Source organism: Ochotona curzoniae, unplaced genomic scaffold (assembly GCF_017591425.1).
Source record: "Ochotona curzoniae isolate NIBS_2020 unplaced genomic scaffold, NIBS_Ocur_1.0 scaffold_3208, whole genome shotgun sequence".
NCBI classification, from domain to species: Eukaryota; Metazoa; Chordata; class Mammalia; order Lagomorpha; family Ochotonidae; genus Ochotona; species Ochotona curzoniae.
This window is the reverse complement of record NW_024467106.1, coordinates 4,864,581-4,882,434: the sequence shown is the minus strand read 5'-3', so window position 1 is coordinate 4,882,434 and position 17,854 is coordinate 4,864,581. Positions and strand designations below refer to the sequence as shown.

The 17,854-nt window shown below is 57.8% G+C and overlaps 2 protein-coding genes across 11 annotated transcripts in view; one reads left to right on the top strand and one right to left on the bottom strand.

The window, feature by feature from the left end:
* The window catches only part of SPTAN1 (spectrin alpha, non-erythrocytic 1), a 57,765-nt gene extending 56,644 nt beyond the window's left edge, over positions 1 to 1,121 (top strand). For all 10 annotated transcript variants that reach the window (XM_040963651.1, XM_040963650.1, XM_040963642.1 and 7 more), the window contains 4 exons: positions 76 to 129; positions 218 to 364; positions 437 to 584; positions 715 to 1,121. In XM_040963651.1, coding sequence (XP_040819585.1) covers positions 76 to 129; positions 218 to 364; positions 437 to 584; positions 715 to 840 — 475 coding nt within the window. In that variant the 3' untranslated portion in view covers positions 841 to 1,121. The remainder of the gene's footprint in view (positions 1 to 75; positions 130 to 217; positions 365 to 436; positions 585 to 714) is intronic.
* An 11-nt stretch (positions 1,122 to 1,132) lies between these two features.
* DYNC2I2 (dynein 2 intermediate chain 2) lies at positions 1,133 to 16,908 on the bottom strand. Its single transcript, XM_041004693.1, has 11 exons — positions 16,849 to 16,908; positions 16,431 to 16,461; positions 15,952 to 16,175; positions 11,320 to 11,568; positions 3,354 to 3,463; positions 2,920 to 3,077; positions 2,462 to 2,571; positions 2,179 to 2,346; positions 1,842 to 2,074; positions 1,536 to 1,693; positions 1,133 to 1,426 (listed from the first exon to the last, which is right to left on the bottom strand). Exons 1-11 carry the CDS (start codon positions 16,906 to 16,908, stop codon positions 1,182 to 1,184), a joined length of 1,746 nt encoding a protein of 581 aa, XP_040860627.1. The 3' UTR covers positions 1,133 to 1,181.
* Positions 16,909 to 17,854: the final 946 nt, after the last annotated feature.

Here is a 17,854-nt window from a genome sequence, read left to right as displayed (position 1 = left end):
GGGCCACGGGTGGGCAGGCGGGGCAGGGCGCCCCGGCAGGCGGGCTGCTCCTGACCTGCTGGCTCTGGCTCACAGGAACACCACGGGCGTGACCGAGGAGGCCCTCAAGGAGTTCAGCATGATGTTCAAGTGAGTGTGGCCCTGTCCTGCCAGCCACTGCCCTGGAGGGGCACACGGCTGTGGCGCTGAGCACCCCCACCCCTACCCTGTGCTGTAGACACTTCGACAAGGACAAGTCCGGCCGACTGAACCACCAGGAGTTCAAATCCTGCCTGCGCTCCCTGGGCTACGACCTGCCCATGGTGGAGGAAGGGGAGCCAGACCCCGAGTTCGAGGCAATCCTGGACACCGTGGATCCAAACAGGTAAAGGCCGCGGCCGGGTAGAGCGGGACAGCCTCGGGCCCCCAGCCTGCTCACGGCCCTGCTGCTCTCCAGGGATGGCCACGTCTCCCTGCAAGAATACATGGCGTTCATGATCAGCCGGGAGACAGAGAACGTCAAGTCCAGCGAGGAGATCGAGAGCGCCTTCCGGGCCCTCAGCGCCGAGGGAAAGCCCTACGTGACCAAGGAGGAGCTCTACCAGGTACACGGCGGCCAAGGGCTGCAGCCTGGCACAGCTCAACCCTGGCCCCGTCAGCTCTGGCGGGCGGCTGTGCCCTGGCAGGGTGGGCAGGCAGCTGAGGGACCACTGAGCCACTGGTTTCCCCCCACAGAACCTGACCCGGGAACAAGCCGATTACTGCGTGTCCCACATGAAGCCCTACGTGGACGGCAAGGGCCGCGAGCTGCCCACCGCCTTCGACTATGTCGAATTTACTCGCTCACTCTTTGTCAACTGAGCCTTGGCCCAAAGTCCGCCCACCTGTGCCGCCCGCCCGCTGCATGTCCGCTCGCCCTGCAGGGTGGCCTGCGCCATAGCCATGCACCTGCTTAGCTTGGGTAAGGCAGTAGATATGGTGCTTCTATGAACCGCTTCCGGTCCCCTCAGCCACCTGCCACAGGGGACCCGTGTCTCCGGCCGCTGCTGTCATTCCGACTAAAAACCTAGGCAGTGGCTGCACCCTCGTTCCCCACTTCCCCCTGCACTGTTTCCACATGAAAAATAAAAGACTCAACACGCGTACAGCCCTTGATTCTTTATTCTACCTGCAGCAAGCTCCTGGAGGCCCACAGGCTCCAGTCAGCCCCGGGCAGCCACCTCCACGGCCAGCTGTTCCAGGTCCTCCACTTCGCGGGGCCCCTGCGCCGTGAATTCAGTGCTCAGCTGCCACACCTTCACGGTGCCCTTGGCGTCACCGGTGGCCAGGAGCTGAGTCTGCTGCGGGTTAAACTCCAGGCAGTACACAGGGCTGCCATCTGGGGTCTGCCTGATGGAGACTGTGGGCTTCTGGGAGCTTCTGTGAAGGTCGAAGAGCAGCACGTCCCCTGTAGGGAGCAGGGCTGAGGGAGCAGGGCCAGTGTGGCTCCCCCCGAGCCCCTCAAAGCAGACATGGTGGGCTGCTTAGAGATCAGGGGCCCCGTGCTCACTCCCTACCTTCCCCAGAAGCAGCAGCAAAAACCAGGGGACGCACTGGGGACCAATGCACGGCGAACAAGTATTTGTGCGACAGCTGCAGCGTGGCAAGGGGCTGGGCCTGCAGCATGGAGTGCAGGTGCACGTGGCCGTCGGTGCCAGCGCTCAGGAACAGGTTCCTAAACAGGAGCGTATGAGGGCACAGGATTGCTGGCATTGCCACCTGATGCCATCAGACCACCCTCCAGGGATGGCCCTGGGTCAGCCACCCAGCAGGGCTTGAATGCGTCAGGCAGTTCCATCTCAGCCCTGGCCCAGCCCCCTTACCTGTGGAAGGGAGAGCAGCTGACGGAGTAGATGGGCCCACCGTGGGGGGAGAATGTGAACTGTGCTGGGGCGCGCAGGGGCACGGAGCTAGGCAGCCGCGTGAGGGCCGCCTCCTCTGCCGCCAGGGAACACTTGAGAGGGAAGCCACCCTCCGTGCCCAGGATGAACAGGCTGGGGTCAAAGCTGGAGAAGGCCACGGCCGTGGCCCCCACCTCAGTCTCACCCCGGGAAGGCTGTGGACAGAGGGAACAGCGGGGTCAGCGCCTAGGGCCTTGCACGCCACTGCCCGGGGTCATGCAGCAGGGCCCACTCCAGGGAGCACCCGGAGCCCTCCTACCTTCTTCAGCTTGGGGCTGCGCGGCAGCTGCTGCATGACCAGGGCAAAGCCCTTGGCCAGCTGCAGGCGCCCGGCCCCAGCCGCCTGCCACAGCAGCACCTTGCCATCGGGGGCCACGCTCAGTACCTGGAAGCGGTGGCTGGGGTGGGGCTCTGGCAGCCACACCACCTGGGAGAGATGAGCAAGGCAGGATGCAGAGGGCACCCAGCTGCCCTTGGGGGGTGGGGAAGGCCAGGTGCCAGCCTCCGCTCTGAGGGGAGACACCCCTTCCCTGCAGGCTGACCTGGCACACGGGGTCTGTGTGGGTGTCGTCGGTCAAGCCGGTGCGGCACAGCAGCGGGTCCTCAGGCCGGCTTGTGTCCCACACCAATACCTCGCCACTGTACAGCCCTCCTGCAGGGACCGGAACATGCAACAGGACAGACCCTTCCTGCCTCAGGGAATGTCCAGTCTCCCAGGCCTCAAACTGGGTCCTCCCTGCTCTCCCTGACATTGCCCCCAGATGGCCAACTCACAGCCAACCACTGCCCAACTCCAGCCCCTCGCAGCAGGCTCAGCCACACCTGGCCCTGGGCCACTTCAGCCTGGGTGGCTCCCAAGGTAACCGCACATGTCGCCCAGGGGTCTCCCAGCCCTGGGGCCCAGACTGCCAAGGTCAGGATGGCTGCTTGGTCCCAGCAGCAGCAGGACCAGATCCATGGGCTTCCCTGGAAGAAGGCGACAGGTGCCAGCAGCACTCACCTGCGATGTGCGATGGCTGCGTGGGGTGGAATGCCAGGCACATGATGGCACTGGGCACCTCCACCACCGCAGATGGCTGCCGGGGGTTCAGGCCGCGCCGGTCCAGGTTCCAGGTGCATACATAGGACCTGAGCGTGCTCCAGTCCCCATCGTCCAGCCTGCACAGGGACAGCCCAACCTCAGGGCCTGAGCTGGCGGCTCCTATCTCCGGAGCAGCTGTGTCTGCTTCCCACCCAGACACTGTGTCCCTCTGAGGGTGTGACATTCCCTTTTTAAGGGTCCCCAGGTCCATACAGGGGCAGGTGGGAAAACTGGTGGACCAGGTGCCAGGAAGGGCGAGGAAGGCTGGTCTCAGCTGCCCCTGCCTGCACTGCCAGGCTCTCGGAGCCACCCCCTCACCACGCAGTGCCCACCCTGCCTGCACCATCACTCACCGGCCATAGGCACAGGCCAGCACAGAGCCTGTGCTATTCCAGGAGATGCTGGTCACATGGAGCCCCTGGCCTTGGGCTGGGGGGTAGCCCAAGGTGTGTAGGCAGGACACCTGCAGAGACAACAGCCCGGCCTGAGCCGCAGCAGGCTGCCTCATGCCACCCAGCACAGAGGCCAGGCCAGCCCAAGCCACGGGCCAGCACTGTAGAAAACCTGGAGCTCTCGCTCCATGTTCCAGGTGGGTGGCATCCACAGCCCTGGAACGCAGGCCACTAAGAGCCAGCGTGCAGCTGGGGTGCCCCTGAGGGAGCCACAAACCCAGAGGATTCAAGCCCCAGCCATGCGACTGTGAACCTCACCTGCACTCCGGTGGGAGAGCCAGCTGGAGCTCCCAGCCCCAGCACGGCCACTGCAGCCATACGGAGTGAGCCTTCGCTGCCCACCCCACTGCCCCATGCCCTGGCCTCTCACTGAGCTGAAGTGCTCACCAGCACATTGCCAAGTCTGTGATATAGTTTGTCCACCTGGGCTCTTGGCACCGAGGTGGGCACAGCAACAAGTCGGCTAAGCTACCACCCGGGAAACAGGTGCCAGCGACCATGCCTCATCACAGACGGGGAGAAAGAGGAGAGAATCTTCCACCCACCAGTTCACTCCCCAAATGGCTGCCCTGGCCAGGCCTGCAGTGCCGTGGCCCTCTCCCTCCCGGGCCACAATGGATCCTACAGTTCTGGGCTTTGGGGTGCATCCACCTCCAGGCCCCAGGGACTCTGCACCAGCTGTGCCAGGGACTGTGGGCTTCAGAGGGCTGCTTGCCGCCAGGAGAGGGCTCGGGCACATGGGTCCCTGCCAACCCCGTGGGACGCCCGAGTTCCAAGCTCGTGACTTTCGTCCAGCCTACCGCGGGAAGCAGCAGGTGCAAGACCTCGCTTCATCTCCACCTGTACAATACCAATTCGGCCATTCCTCTCTCTTTGCCTCTCAAGCAAACATTCCAAAAGGAGGCGGCATACAGCCCAGAGGGGACGCTGCACACAGAGCCCAGAGGACAGGGCATCCTGTGCGGGGCCTTCACTGTGGGCCAGTGTCTTCACTCGCTTCCCTCAAAGCTGCTGGGCATGGAGCTGCCCTCACGTGGACCCCTTGCATCGTGTCCGGAAGTGCAGGAGGTGCAGAGAGGAACAGAGCCACCCCCAGGGCCGTGTGAGAGACAGTCCATCAACAGTGGCACCTGAGACAACGGAGGGACAGCAAGGGACACTGCCCCGGCGCACCTGGCAGCTCACATGACTAACTGTTTTTTGCTTTTGAAGATTTGCACGTTTATTAGAGTTACAGAGAAAAGGAGGGGGAGGGGCAGAGAGCGATCTGGTCTTCCATCCACTGGTTCCCTGCTCCACCACAAGAGCTGGAGGAGGGCCAGGCAGAAGCCAGGAGCCTGGAACCCCCTCTGTGTCTCCCCAAACACATGGGGCATCTGCAGCTGCTTTCCCAGGAGCAAAGCAGGGAGCTGGGCTGGAAGTGGGGTGGCCAGGCCTTGAGTGGGAGTTCACAGGGCATGCTGGTACGGCAGCTAGAGGCTTGACCCACTGCACCGTGACAGCAGCCCCACTGCGACCAGAGAACAGTCACAGCTTAGTCTTCCCACTTCAACACCTCTCCGGGAAAGGGGCTGGGCACCCTGGCACGCATCTGGCTCATGTCCCAGCTCCCTGATGACGCAAGCTGAGACAGCAGGTAATGGAGCAAGTACTGTGGTCTCTGCCACGACACGGGAGGCCCTGATGCAGTTCCCACCTGCTGGCATTGGCCTGGTCCAGGCCTGGCTGCTGTGGCTTTGAACCAGTGACTGCAAGATGGCTCTCTTAATTTGGGGTTGGCATTGTGGCATATTAAACCACCTGCAATGCTGGTGTCCCATAAGGATGCTGGCTTGAGTGCCAGCTGCCCCACTCCCAATCCAGCTCCCCACTGAAGCAGAAGATGGCAAAGTGGCAGAAGATAAGCCAAGTGCTTGAGCGCCGCCAGCCCACGGGGAGACCCAGATGAAGCAGGCCCCTGGCGTCAGCCTGGCCCAGCCCAGCTCCTGCAGCCAGATCAGGGAGCCGTCAGTGTCTTCCTCAACGCCCCTTTCAAAGAAACAAATCTCTTTAACAATTAAAATAACCCAGGGCCTGGTGTGGTAGCCTAGTGGCTAAGGCCCTCGCTTTGCACAAGCCAGGATCCCACACAGGTGCCAGTTCTAATCCCAATGGCCCCACTTCCCACGAAGCTCCCTGCCTGTAGCCTGGGAAAGCAGTCAGGGATGACCCAAGGCCTTGGGACCCTGCACCCGTGTGGGAGACCCAGGAAGAAGTTTCTGCTCCTGGCCTTGGATTGGCTCAGCTAAGGTAGTTGGTGAGTGAACCAGCGGATGGAAGATCTTCCTCTCTGTCTCTCCTTCTCTCTGTATATTTGACTTTCTAGCAAAAAAAAAAAAAAAAAACTTTTTAAAAAACTAAAATAACAAGAGAATCAAGATGGCAGAAGAGGGTAAGGGGATGTTCAGAGAAGCTGTAGCCAGTGTGAAGCAGAGGGCACGTTCCAGGACAGAGGACAGAAAACAGCAGAGGGGCACCTGGCGACTGACAGACACAGGAAAGCAGCGGACACAACGGTGTGGTGTTGCAGTAACCGACAACCCAGCGGCATTCAGCCAGCAGGACCTGAGCTGCAGCAGCAGCTGGAACTCCACCAGCAGCAAGGTGGGAAGGGACGTTTACCTGGCGCTCAGGAGGTGAGCCCAACCAACTGCCTGGCCTGCTGTGATTTGACCAGGAGCAGACAGAGTGGCAAGTCCCAGATAGGCGGTGAGGGAACAGGGTGGATTTCACAGCCCAACCCGCCCCCTAGAGCTGAACTGGGCACCATTTTGTGTTGGGAGACAAAGGCCATGGGCAGGACTGCACATACACTGAGCTGGGAGTGAACTCATTTCTGGCTCAGTGAACTGCAACAGCATGGCATCCCACAGGTTCCACCCAAGACAAGTCCGGGCAACCCTCAGACCTGAGAGCCAGCAGATCAAGAACTCTAGTTGTGGCACATCAGTTGCCATTTTATACAGTGTGGCAAAAATTTAAGCCTGCAGGGACAACAGCTGCTGCGCATGCACTGAACTGGGAGCAAACACTGAGCTCAGACACCAACTTCAGCATCATACGGGTCAAAATAGGTTCGGAGGCCCTCAGACCTAACGGCCAACACGTTCTGGCAAAATCATCCTACCAACAACCTAGCTATTTACAACACTTGGTGTCTCCCTAATCCCGGGAACTGCTCGAACAGGAAGTGGGAGAAAGGTTGTACAGACAACAGTGCAGCTTCAACACGGTATCACAGGAGGTGGAGAGTGGTGAGCCAGGAGCTGGGGCTACACAGACAACAGTGGAAGTCTAACATAAGAACCCAGACCTGGGCCCAGCCCAGTGGCCTAGCGGGTAAAGTCCTCGCCTTGAACCAAAGGAGCTGGGTGAAGCCCTTTGGCCACCTGGTGGCATGTTGGTGGTGGCTTGGTGTGGGGGGCTTACAGGGAGTCTGGGGATTGGCACAGATCGGGGCATGATGGGACATGAGGGCCCACGTTCAGGATTGGTGGTCTAACCAGAAAGTGCATGGATCAGAACTGGTCCTCCTCAGTGGAAAAGACGGAGCAGTGGATGGCAGGCTGCTGGGGTCCTCGCGGTGGGTGTGGAAGACACGGAAGTGTGAAGAGAACTGCTCCACTGCAGGCAAGGCCCTGCTGAGGTCTCTGCATCCACCTGAAGGCAGTTCCACCTCCCTCTGCAAGGACACCAGACCTTGGAAGTTGATGCTGCTGATAACATCTTACCAAAAGGGCCTTTTACTGTTCATGCTGTCTCGGCTGCCCCTTGACCTCACGCTAACCAAGGGCGTTAAGTGCCCAGGTGTAGTGGGAATCTATTCTTTCCCTCTTTCCTTGATCTTTAGGTCCCTCCTCCTATGATGCATTCCCTCCCTTAACTAAGACTAAGCTGTAGAATGAGGATTGCAGTAGGAATGTGTTACTGATGCACCATCTTCTGAGAACTTCGTGACCACAGGGTCAGGACGGCTGATCTCCTGCCTCAAGGTGACACAATTCCGAGAACTATCCTTAGGAACGCCCGCTTGACCAGGTGTGAAAGGTGCCAGAGTTTGTGACTGCTTCTGTGTAAATAAAGGGGACAGCTTTCTCCCACGTCCATTGTGATCCCGGAATTGCAGTCGGCCACACCTGCTCCACACACCCTTCCCGCATTCCGAGCTCAGCTGGAGCTGGACCCCGGCAGCCGGCTCAGACGCACTCGGAGGATCCATCGGAACCACAGCAGAGGGAGGAGGGCAGAACAAGTTGGACAACGACCCCAGCCAAGTATTCACAGCGAAAATCTGGGTGAATCGGACTCTAAGGTCAACTATGCCAACCAACGGGCACTGCATGGATTCCCTCATCCTTGGACTGGCGAGACCGACAGCCTTTCACAATTATCAAAGCCACTTACACGGAACCCGCGGCGCACGCCCCACACGGGGATCCTGGGCTGACATCGCTGGCCGCCCCCATCCCCTGGTACCGAGGCAGCTGGGAGGCTGGGTGCAGCTTCTCCCCTTACCTTCCCCACTTCCCAAAACAGAGGAAAAAGAAAAAGAAGATTTGGAAACAATGGTTTTGCCCATTTTCCCCTAGTCCCCGAATTTCACAGCCTGATCAACTATGTAAACATCAAAAATAAAATTACTGGAAAGTCATGAGTGGTTCCCCCTTTGTCTCTTCCCTTTCCCCAGAAATAACAAGAAACAGCAAATTTGGAAGCAATGAGTTCATCCAATTTTCCCAAAAACCTCAATCCTTCCCACCCTCATCAACCATATAATCATCATAAAAAATTAAATCTAAAAAAAATGGAGGAGGGCCTGGCGCAATGGCCTAACAGCTAGAGTTCTCGCCCTGAACCTGCTGGGATCCCATATGGGCGCCGGTTCTAATCCCGGCAGCTCCACTTCAATCCAGCTCCCTGCTTGTGGCCTGGGAAAGCAGTCGGGGACGGCCCAAAGCCTTGGGACCCTGCACCCGTGTGGGAGACCTGGAAGAGGCTCCTGGCTTCGGACCGGAGATCTGGAAGAGCTCCTAGCTCCTAACTTCAGATCGGCACAGCACTGGCCGTTGCACTCACTTGGGGAGTGAATTATCAGACAGAAGATCTTCCTCACTGTCTCTCCTCCTCATTGGACTTTGCAATAAACATAAATAAATCTTTTTTAAAAATTAAGGGAAAAAAATGAAGGAAAGTTTTTAAAGAATCAATTAAAATTAAATTAGCAATGAACCTTACACCCTATTTCCCTTCCACCTAGACTTTCACTGGTTAGGGGTTCAGCCTGGGGGCATGGCAGGTTAGCCCCCCAGACACCCACACCCGGTCTACAGCACCCACACGGGTCCGAGCCACTTCCCACCCGGCTGCCTGACAACTTGCCCCTGGGAGGCGGCAGGGGACAAGTGCTTGGGTCCTGACACCCATTCAGGACACTCCAAGGTCCTACTGGGTCTGGCTTCAGCCTGGTCCAAACAGAGCTGCAGCTGCTGGCAGAGCTTTGTCAGTTTCTCCCTCCCTTTCAAAGAAAATGAAACATTTTTGAAGAATTTATATATCTAGAGTACACCACAATGGCTCAGTGCTTAAATCCTTGTGTTGCAACTGCCAGGATCCTGTATGGGCGCCAATTCATATCCTGATACTCCGCTTCCCATCCAGCTCCCTGCTTGTGGCCTGGGAAAGCAGCCGAGGACGGCCCAAAGCCATGGGACCCTACACCCACATGGGAGACCCAGAGAGGTTTCCTGGCTCCTGGCTTTGGGTCGGAGCAGCACGAGCAGCTGTAGTCACTTGGGGAGTGAATCATCAGATGGAAGATCTTCCTCTCTGTATATCTGACTTTGTGATAAAAATAAAATAAATCTTTAAAAAAATAAACAATACAACTTTTGTGTGTCCGTGGCAAGCTGCTAACACCCCATTGGGCCACATGGTCTCTCCGTCCCATGCCCATGCCTGCAGCCATGTCACCAAGCAGCATGGCGCTCACGGGGCCAGGCTGAGGCTGACCCCACCGGCCAGCCACTCCGATCCCCAGCTCCATAGGCAACACCATTCGCACAGTGAACACGGACACTGCTGCCTCCTCCTCTTTCACTGCAATGCTATCTTCCAAATAAATCAATCTGTAAAGTTAAATGTCAGGCCTGGCTTCTGCCCTGGAGGTTGGGGTATCTGTGTCCCATGCTGGAACACCTGGCTTCAGGGTCCGGCCCCGGCCTCCAGCTTCCAGTTAACACAGATCCTGGGAGTCATGTCAGTGGAACGCCAGTCCCCAGCCCCGGCCACCAGCTCCTAGCTGATGTGGAGCCCAGGAGGCAGTGGCGAAGGCTCATGGGTTTGGATCTCAGCTATTCAAGTGGGAGACCCAGCCAAGTTTCCAGCTCCAGGCTCTGCCTGCACAGCCCTGCCATGATGGGTTCAGATATTTCTTTTTTTTTTTTTCAAAGATTTATTTTATTTTTATTGGAAAGGCAGATATACAGAGAGGAGAGACAGAGGAAGATCTTCCGTCCAATGATTCACTCCCCAGGCGGCCGCAACGGCTGGAGCTGAGCCAATCCAAAGGCAGGAGCCTCTTCCGGGTCTCCCACGCAGGTGCAGGGTCCCAAAGCTTTGGGCTGTCCTCGACTGCTTTCCCAGGCCACAGGCAGGGAGCTAAATGGGAAGCAGGGCTGCCGGGATTAGAACCAGTGCCCATATGGGATCCCGGGCGTGCAAGGCGAGGACCTTAACCACTGCGCCACCGCGCCGGGCCCGGGTTCAGACATTGCTTAGATGAATTAATAGTTGGAGAGTCTGTCTATCAATATACCTGTCAAATTAGGGGAAAAAAATCAATTTTTACATTTTTTAAGATTTATTTTTAGTTAAAAGGAAGAACTACAGAGAAAAGGAAAGAGAGAGAGAGATTCCATCCATTGGTTCACTCCCCAAATGGCTTAAACTATCTGGCCCAGTCTAAAGCCAGAAGCCAGGAGCCAGGAGTGTCTTCCTGGTCTCCCACACAGGTACAGGTCCTAAGGGTTTAGCCCATCCCCTACTGCTTTCCCAGACCACAAACAGGGAGCTGGATAGGAAGTGGTGCATCCGGGACATGAACCAGCACCTGTGATGCTAACACTGTGGATGGAGGCTTAACTTCTTATGCCACAACACTGGCTCCCTAAAATAATCAATATTTAAAAATTAAGCAAAAAAGGGTCTGGTGGCATGGCCTAGTGGCTAAAGTCCTCACCCTGAACCCACCGGGATCCCATATTGGCGCCGGTTCTAATCCTGGCAGCCCTGCTTCCCATCCAGCTCCCTGCCTGTGGCCCGGGAAAGCAGCCGAGGACGGCCCAGGGCCTTGGGACCCTGCACCCGTGTGGGAAACCAGAAGAAGCTCCTGGCTCCTGGCTTTGGATCGGCATAGCACCAGCCACTGCAGTCACGTGGGGAGTGAATCATCCGACAGAACACCTTCTCTGTCTCTCGTCCTCTCTGTATATCTGACTTTGCAAATCTAAAACAAAAACAGCACACTGCCCGTGGTGGGTGCCTGCCTGCCCTCACATCCTGCCCCACCGCCACCAGCACCGTGACATTCTGGAAAGGGCTGCTCCTCTGGGGTCTGTCCCCCCAGCCACGGAGGGGACAGAGCAAGGCAGCCACCAAGGAGGGGGCGGAGGCGCGATGCCTCCTTACCTCTGCACATGGCAGAAGCTTGGCGAACAGAGCCTGGACCTGGGAGCACTGGGATGGGGCTGGCGCAGGACAAGGCCTCAGAGCAGACCACACTCCGTCTACCACAGAGCGGTACCCCGACACCAGAAGCCCCACGGCCTACCGTCTGCTGTGGCTCTGTCCAGTTCACCTCGAAGCCGTCGAAGGCATGGCTCTGCCAGTTCTTGTTGAGCTCTCGGATGACCATGGCCTCCACTCTGCGCAGGAAGGCTGCCAGCCGGGGGGTGTCCCGCCGGGATGCAGGCTGCGTGCCGGGCAGCTCGGGTGCCTCCGTCTGCACCTGCGCATCCGTGTGCTTGCGGGCCTGCACGGCGGCCTCGGCAGTGCCAATGCTGACCGTCTGGCAGCTTTTCTGAGGGGAGAGATCAAAATGAGGTCACCACCTCGGACGCTAGCAGTCACTGCGCAGGACCCGCCCCCAAGCCCCTCAGCTGCCGGGAGCCTCAGCTAAGCCAGCCAGGTCCCAGTCTGCCCCGAGGGAGTAAGAATGCCAGTGTCTTGACAGCCTCAGGTCCCAGAGACCCAGGCAGGATCCTTCTCCCCGCAGGGGTCTCTGTGGCAGCCACTGGGATCAGAGCAGGCTGGGTGTGAGACATGTCACCCAGTCCCACCCATGCTCACCCCCCACCATGGGATACAGGCATAGACAGGCTCCCTGGGTGTGGACAAGCATGGGAATGCCCCAGGCAAGGACCCCCACCCGTGTTCCGCAGGGCAGGAGCTGGTTTACCCAGGGACATGCTACTCAAGCAGCCCCAGGCTCTGGGCTTGTCTCTGGGACAGGGAGCCCCTCCAGCATCAGACCTGCACACAGCCCACGTTCCTATCCACGGGAGGCAAAGTGAGTGCCCACTCCCTGTCTGCACACCCTCAGGGCAGGGGTCCTGTGCACCTGGCACTCCTGTGGGGCAATTGTGAGATGAGGAGAAAGCCGTCACAGAGTGCGCCACGCACCCAGAGGTCGCCAAGGAGGGGACAGCAGACAGGCCAAGTGAAGGACAAGGAATGGCCAGGCGGGAGAGGGCAGGAAAGAGAGGGGGGAGGCAGGGCGGGCTGGGTGCCAGCTAGAGGGGAGGCCCCAGGAGGGTCGTTCTCTCCCAAGGGATGAGGCCGCATGGTCCCTGCACTGCCCTCAGCAGGCTGGGCCCGGAAGTGTGTGACAGCGTGTACTCTGGGATCCAAAATCCCAGTGATGCCAGCGGTCTGCCTGGAGCACCTGGGGCTGGCATGGGGCGCGTCAGCCCCAAGGCAGGGCTGCAGGGTCTCACACACGGCCAGCTTCCCCAGGAAGCCACGAGCCTGACATCACACTGGAGAGGAAGAAGGGGCAGCACCGCTGGGCAGCTACTGCCAGGCCAGGACCTACAGCCGGGCACACGCCAAACTCCCTGCACGCCACAACAGCAACCATGCAACTATGGTGTCTTTTCTTTTTTTCTTAAAGATAGATTTAAAAAAGTAAAAAGTCATAAAGATTCATATACTTGTGAGTTTATCTATCTGAAAGGGCAGAACTGGGGAGAGAGACAAACTGTCCACTAGTTCACGCCCCAGATGCCAGCAACACGTAGTGCAGGAGGCCGCCCACATGGCTAGCAGGCGCCTGAGCGCTGGGCCGCCTGTCTCTCCCTCTCTCTGTAAAACTACCTTTCCAATGAAAATCAATAAATCTAAGAAGGAAGAAGAGGAAGCAGCAGCAACGGAGTAACCGGAATTTAACCTGTCACCCTAACAGGATGCCGTCATCCTGGATGGTAGCTTACCCTACACCCTCACCCCAACAGTGCCAGGCACCAAGTGCCAACTACTGGGGCTGTTTCAACAGTTTGCCCTCTCGGCCCTCCAAGTTCTTCACAACCATTTTCTAGGACGAGTCTCATTTTAACATTACAGGTTGAACAAATCTAACCTGAAAATGCTGCATCTACTTTCTAAGCAGAGACGCAACATGATACGTAGAAAATTCCACACGTGACCACACGTGACGGGTTACAGTCCTAACGCAGGTGCCCTGGGTACAACGAACACAACGACCTCCAGGGGCCAGGCACAGCCAGCTGAGCCACCACCGGGCCGCCTGCACCCCACATCACAGCATTGGTTCAAGCCCCAACTCCCGCACCTCCTGCCCTGCTTCCGGCCACCACAGCTGCAAGTCAGCCCACCAGGTCCCCGGTGCTCAGGCCCTGCCACGCACGCAGACCGAGAGGGCGTTCTGGAATCCCAGCCTGGACACGGCTCAGCCCCAGCAGTTTGAGTCAACCAGCACACGGGAGATCTTTCTGTCTTTCCCTCTTACTCTGCCTCTCCCGTAAACACAGCTGGGGCTGGCACTGTGGCACCAGAAGGTGGTCCAAGTGCCTGGGCCCCTGCACCCACGTGGGGGAACCCAATGAAGGTCCTGGCTCTGGCTTCAGCCTGGCCCAGTTGTGGCTGCAGCCATTTGGGGAAGTGAACCAGCAATTTAAAGATCTCTCTCTCCATAACTTTACCTTTCAAACATACAATAAGTCTTTAAAGAGAGCAGGAGGAGAGATGGGGGTCGGTGCACAGCATCCTTGGAACGCTGAAGACTCTTGTTCCACCTGGGGTTAACAGAAGCTCTCACGCCCTGGCCTGGTCTTTCTGGGCTATGCTCCTTAACGACGGGCGTCATCCTAAAAGCGCAGACGTGTGCTCGCTTCGGCAGCACACACACTAAAAACACGGACGATGGCCGCAGCGCAGTTTAGTAATCGCACTTCTCTGTTAAGCATCTCCTCGTCTGCTGGATCAACCCTGACACCCAAGGCCTTGGGCCGTCCTCGACTGCCTTCCCAGAGCACGAGCAGGGGCTGGACGGGAAGCGGGGCAGCTCGGGACAGGCGCCCGCACCTTATGGGATCCTGGCACTTGAAGGGGGAGGATTCAGCCAAAAGGGAACAGCAACCTAGGCAACCGGAAGGAAGGGCAAGGGGTGACCGCCCTGGGCTGGGGGAGCCTTCTCCAGAGGGAGACTTGAAGGAGACACAGCTTGGAGACTTGGTTGCTCCAAGATCAACCATCCCACCAGCTCTTCTTGGCTCCTGAGGAGCCTGCAGTCCACACCCCTCAGCTCCTTCACTTGGGCCCCTGCACCCACGGGAGATGCAGATCTGCTCAGCAGCCGTTTGGGAAGTGAAGCAGCAGATGGAAGAACTTTCTGTTTTTCCTTCTCTGTGTAAAATCTGATCTGCCTTCCCAATAAAAATAATAATTTTTTTCAAAGATTTATTTTTTTTTTTATTAGAAAGGCAGATCTACACAGAAAAGGACAGAAAGATCTTCCATCCACTGGTTCACTCTCCAAGTGGTCACCTGGCTGGAGCTGAGCCGATCTGAAGCCAGGAGCTTCTTCCGGGTCTGCCACACGGGCACAGAGTCCCATCACACCAGGACCATAAACAGCTCCTTAGCAGCAGCAGCGGCCTATTTGTTAGTCTCCAGCCAGTGGGGCCTGTGCTTCCTGCCACCCCTACTGGGCAGAGTGAAAGGGGGTGGCTGAGTCGCTGCCTGCCAAGGGCAATCCCCCCTCCCCAGAATCCGCACTCTCCTCAGGCTCATCCCTTGTCCTGGGGAGCTGGGCTGAGGCTGAGGCTGAGAGGAGTGGACGCCCCAGGACCAAGCCAGGTGGGAGGTGCACGCTGTTCCAGGGGCGGGACACGAGGCGGGACAGGGAGTGTCCGGGGGCGGGAGGGGGGTGGTAACCACGCGCAGCCTATTTGGGGGCAGCCTCCTATTTGACTTGGAATGACCTGGTGAGCGCATTGGGGCGGAAAGCCCGCCGGGAGGGCCCCAGCCCTGGCTGCTGCCTGCCAGCCTGGAGCTGCGAGGCCTACTCCAAGGTCCAGAAATGGGGCAGCACACTCAGAGAACCCCAAGAGATCAAACCACAGCTCAAGCTCCGAGGAAGCGCGGCCAGCAGGGGGCGCCGCGAGCACAGGCCAAGGAGGGGCACCTGCCCCAGGGCGCGGCTACAGGGAGCCGGGCGGCCCAGGTGAGCCTGGGGACAAAAAGACCAAAGGACTTTCAGGTGCTCACTTGCACGGAGGGGGCCTCTGGGGAGAGAGAAGTACCCAAGGCTCGGCCTCCGCTCAGGGAGGGAGGGAAGTTCTGGAACAAGACGGCTGGGACAGCCGTACTTGGGCACCGGCTTGACGCCCACCACTGAGTTGGACTTTTTAAAAGTACATTTATACGCCAGGCAGAGACAAATGCAGGAAACTGTGACCTGCTGCCTCACTCCAGGCTGGGCCAGGAGCTGGGACCCAAGGACTCCAACCATCCTTGGCTGCTCTCTCTGGAACGTTGGCAGGGATGTGGAGGAGCCAGGACTCGAACCTGGGGCCACAGGGGATGCCGACACTGCAGGAGGCAGAGCCTTTGCCACCGCGGCCGCAACCTGGACCCCTTGGCATCTTCACTTTCCATCTATGTATCTGAGACATGCACACTGTTTGTTGAGCTTTCCATTAAACCACCAGAAATACCGAAAAGCTAATTTACAACGCTGTTGAGTCTTGGGAAAAAGTTTGAAGCGCTTCAACATGGCAGGCCACACAAAATCATGCCAATTTCAGGGGCGGCGGGAAGGGGGAAGGGGCCCTTTTTTATATTATGTCCTCATTTTTGTGGATTAAGAATTTTTTTTAAAAAATGCAAACACAAAACGGTTTCTCCTGAGAAGCCCGCCCGACGGCCCGGCCCACACGCTCACCGTCTCCCCGCGGACGCCCTGGACGCCCCGCCACTGCGAAGGCACGGACACCACGCCCAGGACCTCATCCTTGAGCGGCGCCGGCCGTCCCGGGCCCTCGGTGCCGTCCACCCCGCCGGTCGCCAGGGCCGCCGCGGCTACTCGTCCACGCCGGCCGCCCGGGTCGCGCGCCGGTCGCCATAGAGACGGCTCCGCCCTCTCGCGCCGGCGCACTCCCGCGCGACCTTCACCGCCCCCTCCCCGCCCAAGTCTCCCCGAACTGCAGTCTGGGAGCCGAGCCTGACGGCGCCATTTTTGATTTGGTATCCTGCCCTACTCCCTAGGAGCAGGAGGAAAAGATGAATGAAGCTTTTCGGTTAGTACGAAAAAGTGTGACCAGTTTAGGATCCTCCCACACGCCTATAGTCAGAAATGGAGAATTCGGGATCGACCTGAGAATTCTTGAGCAAAAAGAAGTACGGAATTTGGGGCTTGGCTACCAGGTTCAAAGATGGCGCCGGGCGACTTCCCCTAGAGGAGAAGACAGGAAGCTAAGGGTGCGGTGGGGCGCAAACGCTTCTGAGGCCTTGCAGTCTGCCACTAGAGTCAAGTGTCTCCCCGCAGACCCTTAGTATCGGCCGCAATCCAATAATGACGGAAAATCCCCATTGCGGACCCGAAGGCCTAAGCTGAGACGAATACAAAAACGTACCTTTTACACAAGTCACCAGCAGTGAATGAATGCCTGACGGAGGGGGCTGTGTGTTAACAGTCTGAGGAATCCGATGTTGTTGCAGGGCAGTCCGTGGGGGAGCTGATGGAGAAGTTATAGCCCCACGCCCCTCAATGAAGACCCCCAAAGCCCCGTGCTGAGGCTCCTGAGGAGGGGCGCCCCACGACAGAGGCCACCCTCCTGACCTCAGAACGCAGGCGATATGCTGCTGCGTGTTGACAACTGTTGATGCCCACAAGCGGCATCTGATTGCCATCCTGGAGTTGCCTGTGGGCTCTGCCAGTGGCTACGAACAACTTCTCTAACTAGGCTGAGCGCCCACCTTAGCAGGACACTGTACCTGCAAGCTAAGACATGAGTGGACCGGCCAACTGCAGCGCTCCCCCGGCCCTCCCCGGGATAAGGGTTCTGTAGCCCCACCCCAGCTATTTATGCTTAACTCTACCTGTCAGAACTGGCAAGATTCTTGGAGAATATACACACATTCCCAAAATAGCCCTCTACAGGAAGTTCAAAGCCATGGGGGGGAGGGGGTCTGAATTTGAACCCTGCTGGCAGGTGGGGCCTTAGTGTGGTGGCTGTGGCCTAAGGCTACAAGTGGCACTTCCCTGTTTCAAGTGCTTGAAACCAAAAGCACATCAGGGTTGAAGCTTCTTTTTCAGGTTTTCAAATATTTTCATACTCATAATAAGATACCCTGACAGAACCAAGTCTGGATAGGAAACTCATTTCTGCTTCCTAAACACAGCATCCAGGGGATCCTCCACAATATTTTTTGAAGATTATTAATTTGAGGGCCCTGTGCAATGGTTCTATTGGCTAATCTTCAACCTTCTAGGGCCCAGATCCACTGTGGATGCCAGTTCTCATCCCAGCTCCTCCACGTCCCATCCAGCTCTTTGGTTGTGGCCTGAAACGGCAGAAGAGGATGGTCAAAAGCCCTGGGACCTTAGGCCATGTGGGAGACACAGAAGAAGCTCCTGGCTCCTGGCTTTGGATCAGTTCAACAGCAGCCATTGGACCACTTGGGGAGTGAATCATTGGACAGAAGATCTTTCCATTTCTCCTTCTCTCTATAGGTCTACCTTTCCAATTTGAAAGACAAAAAAAATCTTAAGGCTCGGTGAGTTAGCTTAGTGGCTAAAGTCCTCACCTTGCACACACCAGGATCTCATATGGACGCTGGTTCTA

What these genes read in the sequence shown, in the direction of transcription:
- DYNC2I2 (XM_041004693.1), bottom strand. Translation starts at nt 16,908, where the DNA reads ATGCCGCTTGTGGGCATCAACAGTTGTCAACACGCAGCAGCATATCGC. An exon ending in GCAGCCATCGCACATCGCAG is followed by an intron (nt 2,572 to 2,919) that starts GTGAGTGCTGCT and finishes CGGTCCCTGCAG; the next exon opens with GAGGGCTGTACAGTGGCGAG. An exon ending in GCAGCCCCAAGCTGAAGAAG is followed by an intron (nt 2,075 to 2,178) that starts GTAGGAGGGCTC and finishes CTCTGTCCACAG; the next exon opens with CCTTCCCGGGGTGAGACTGA.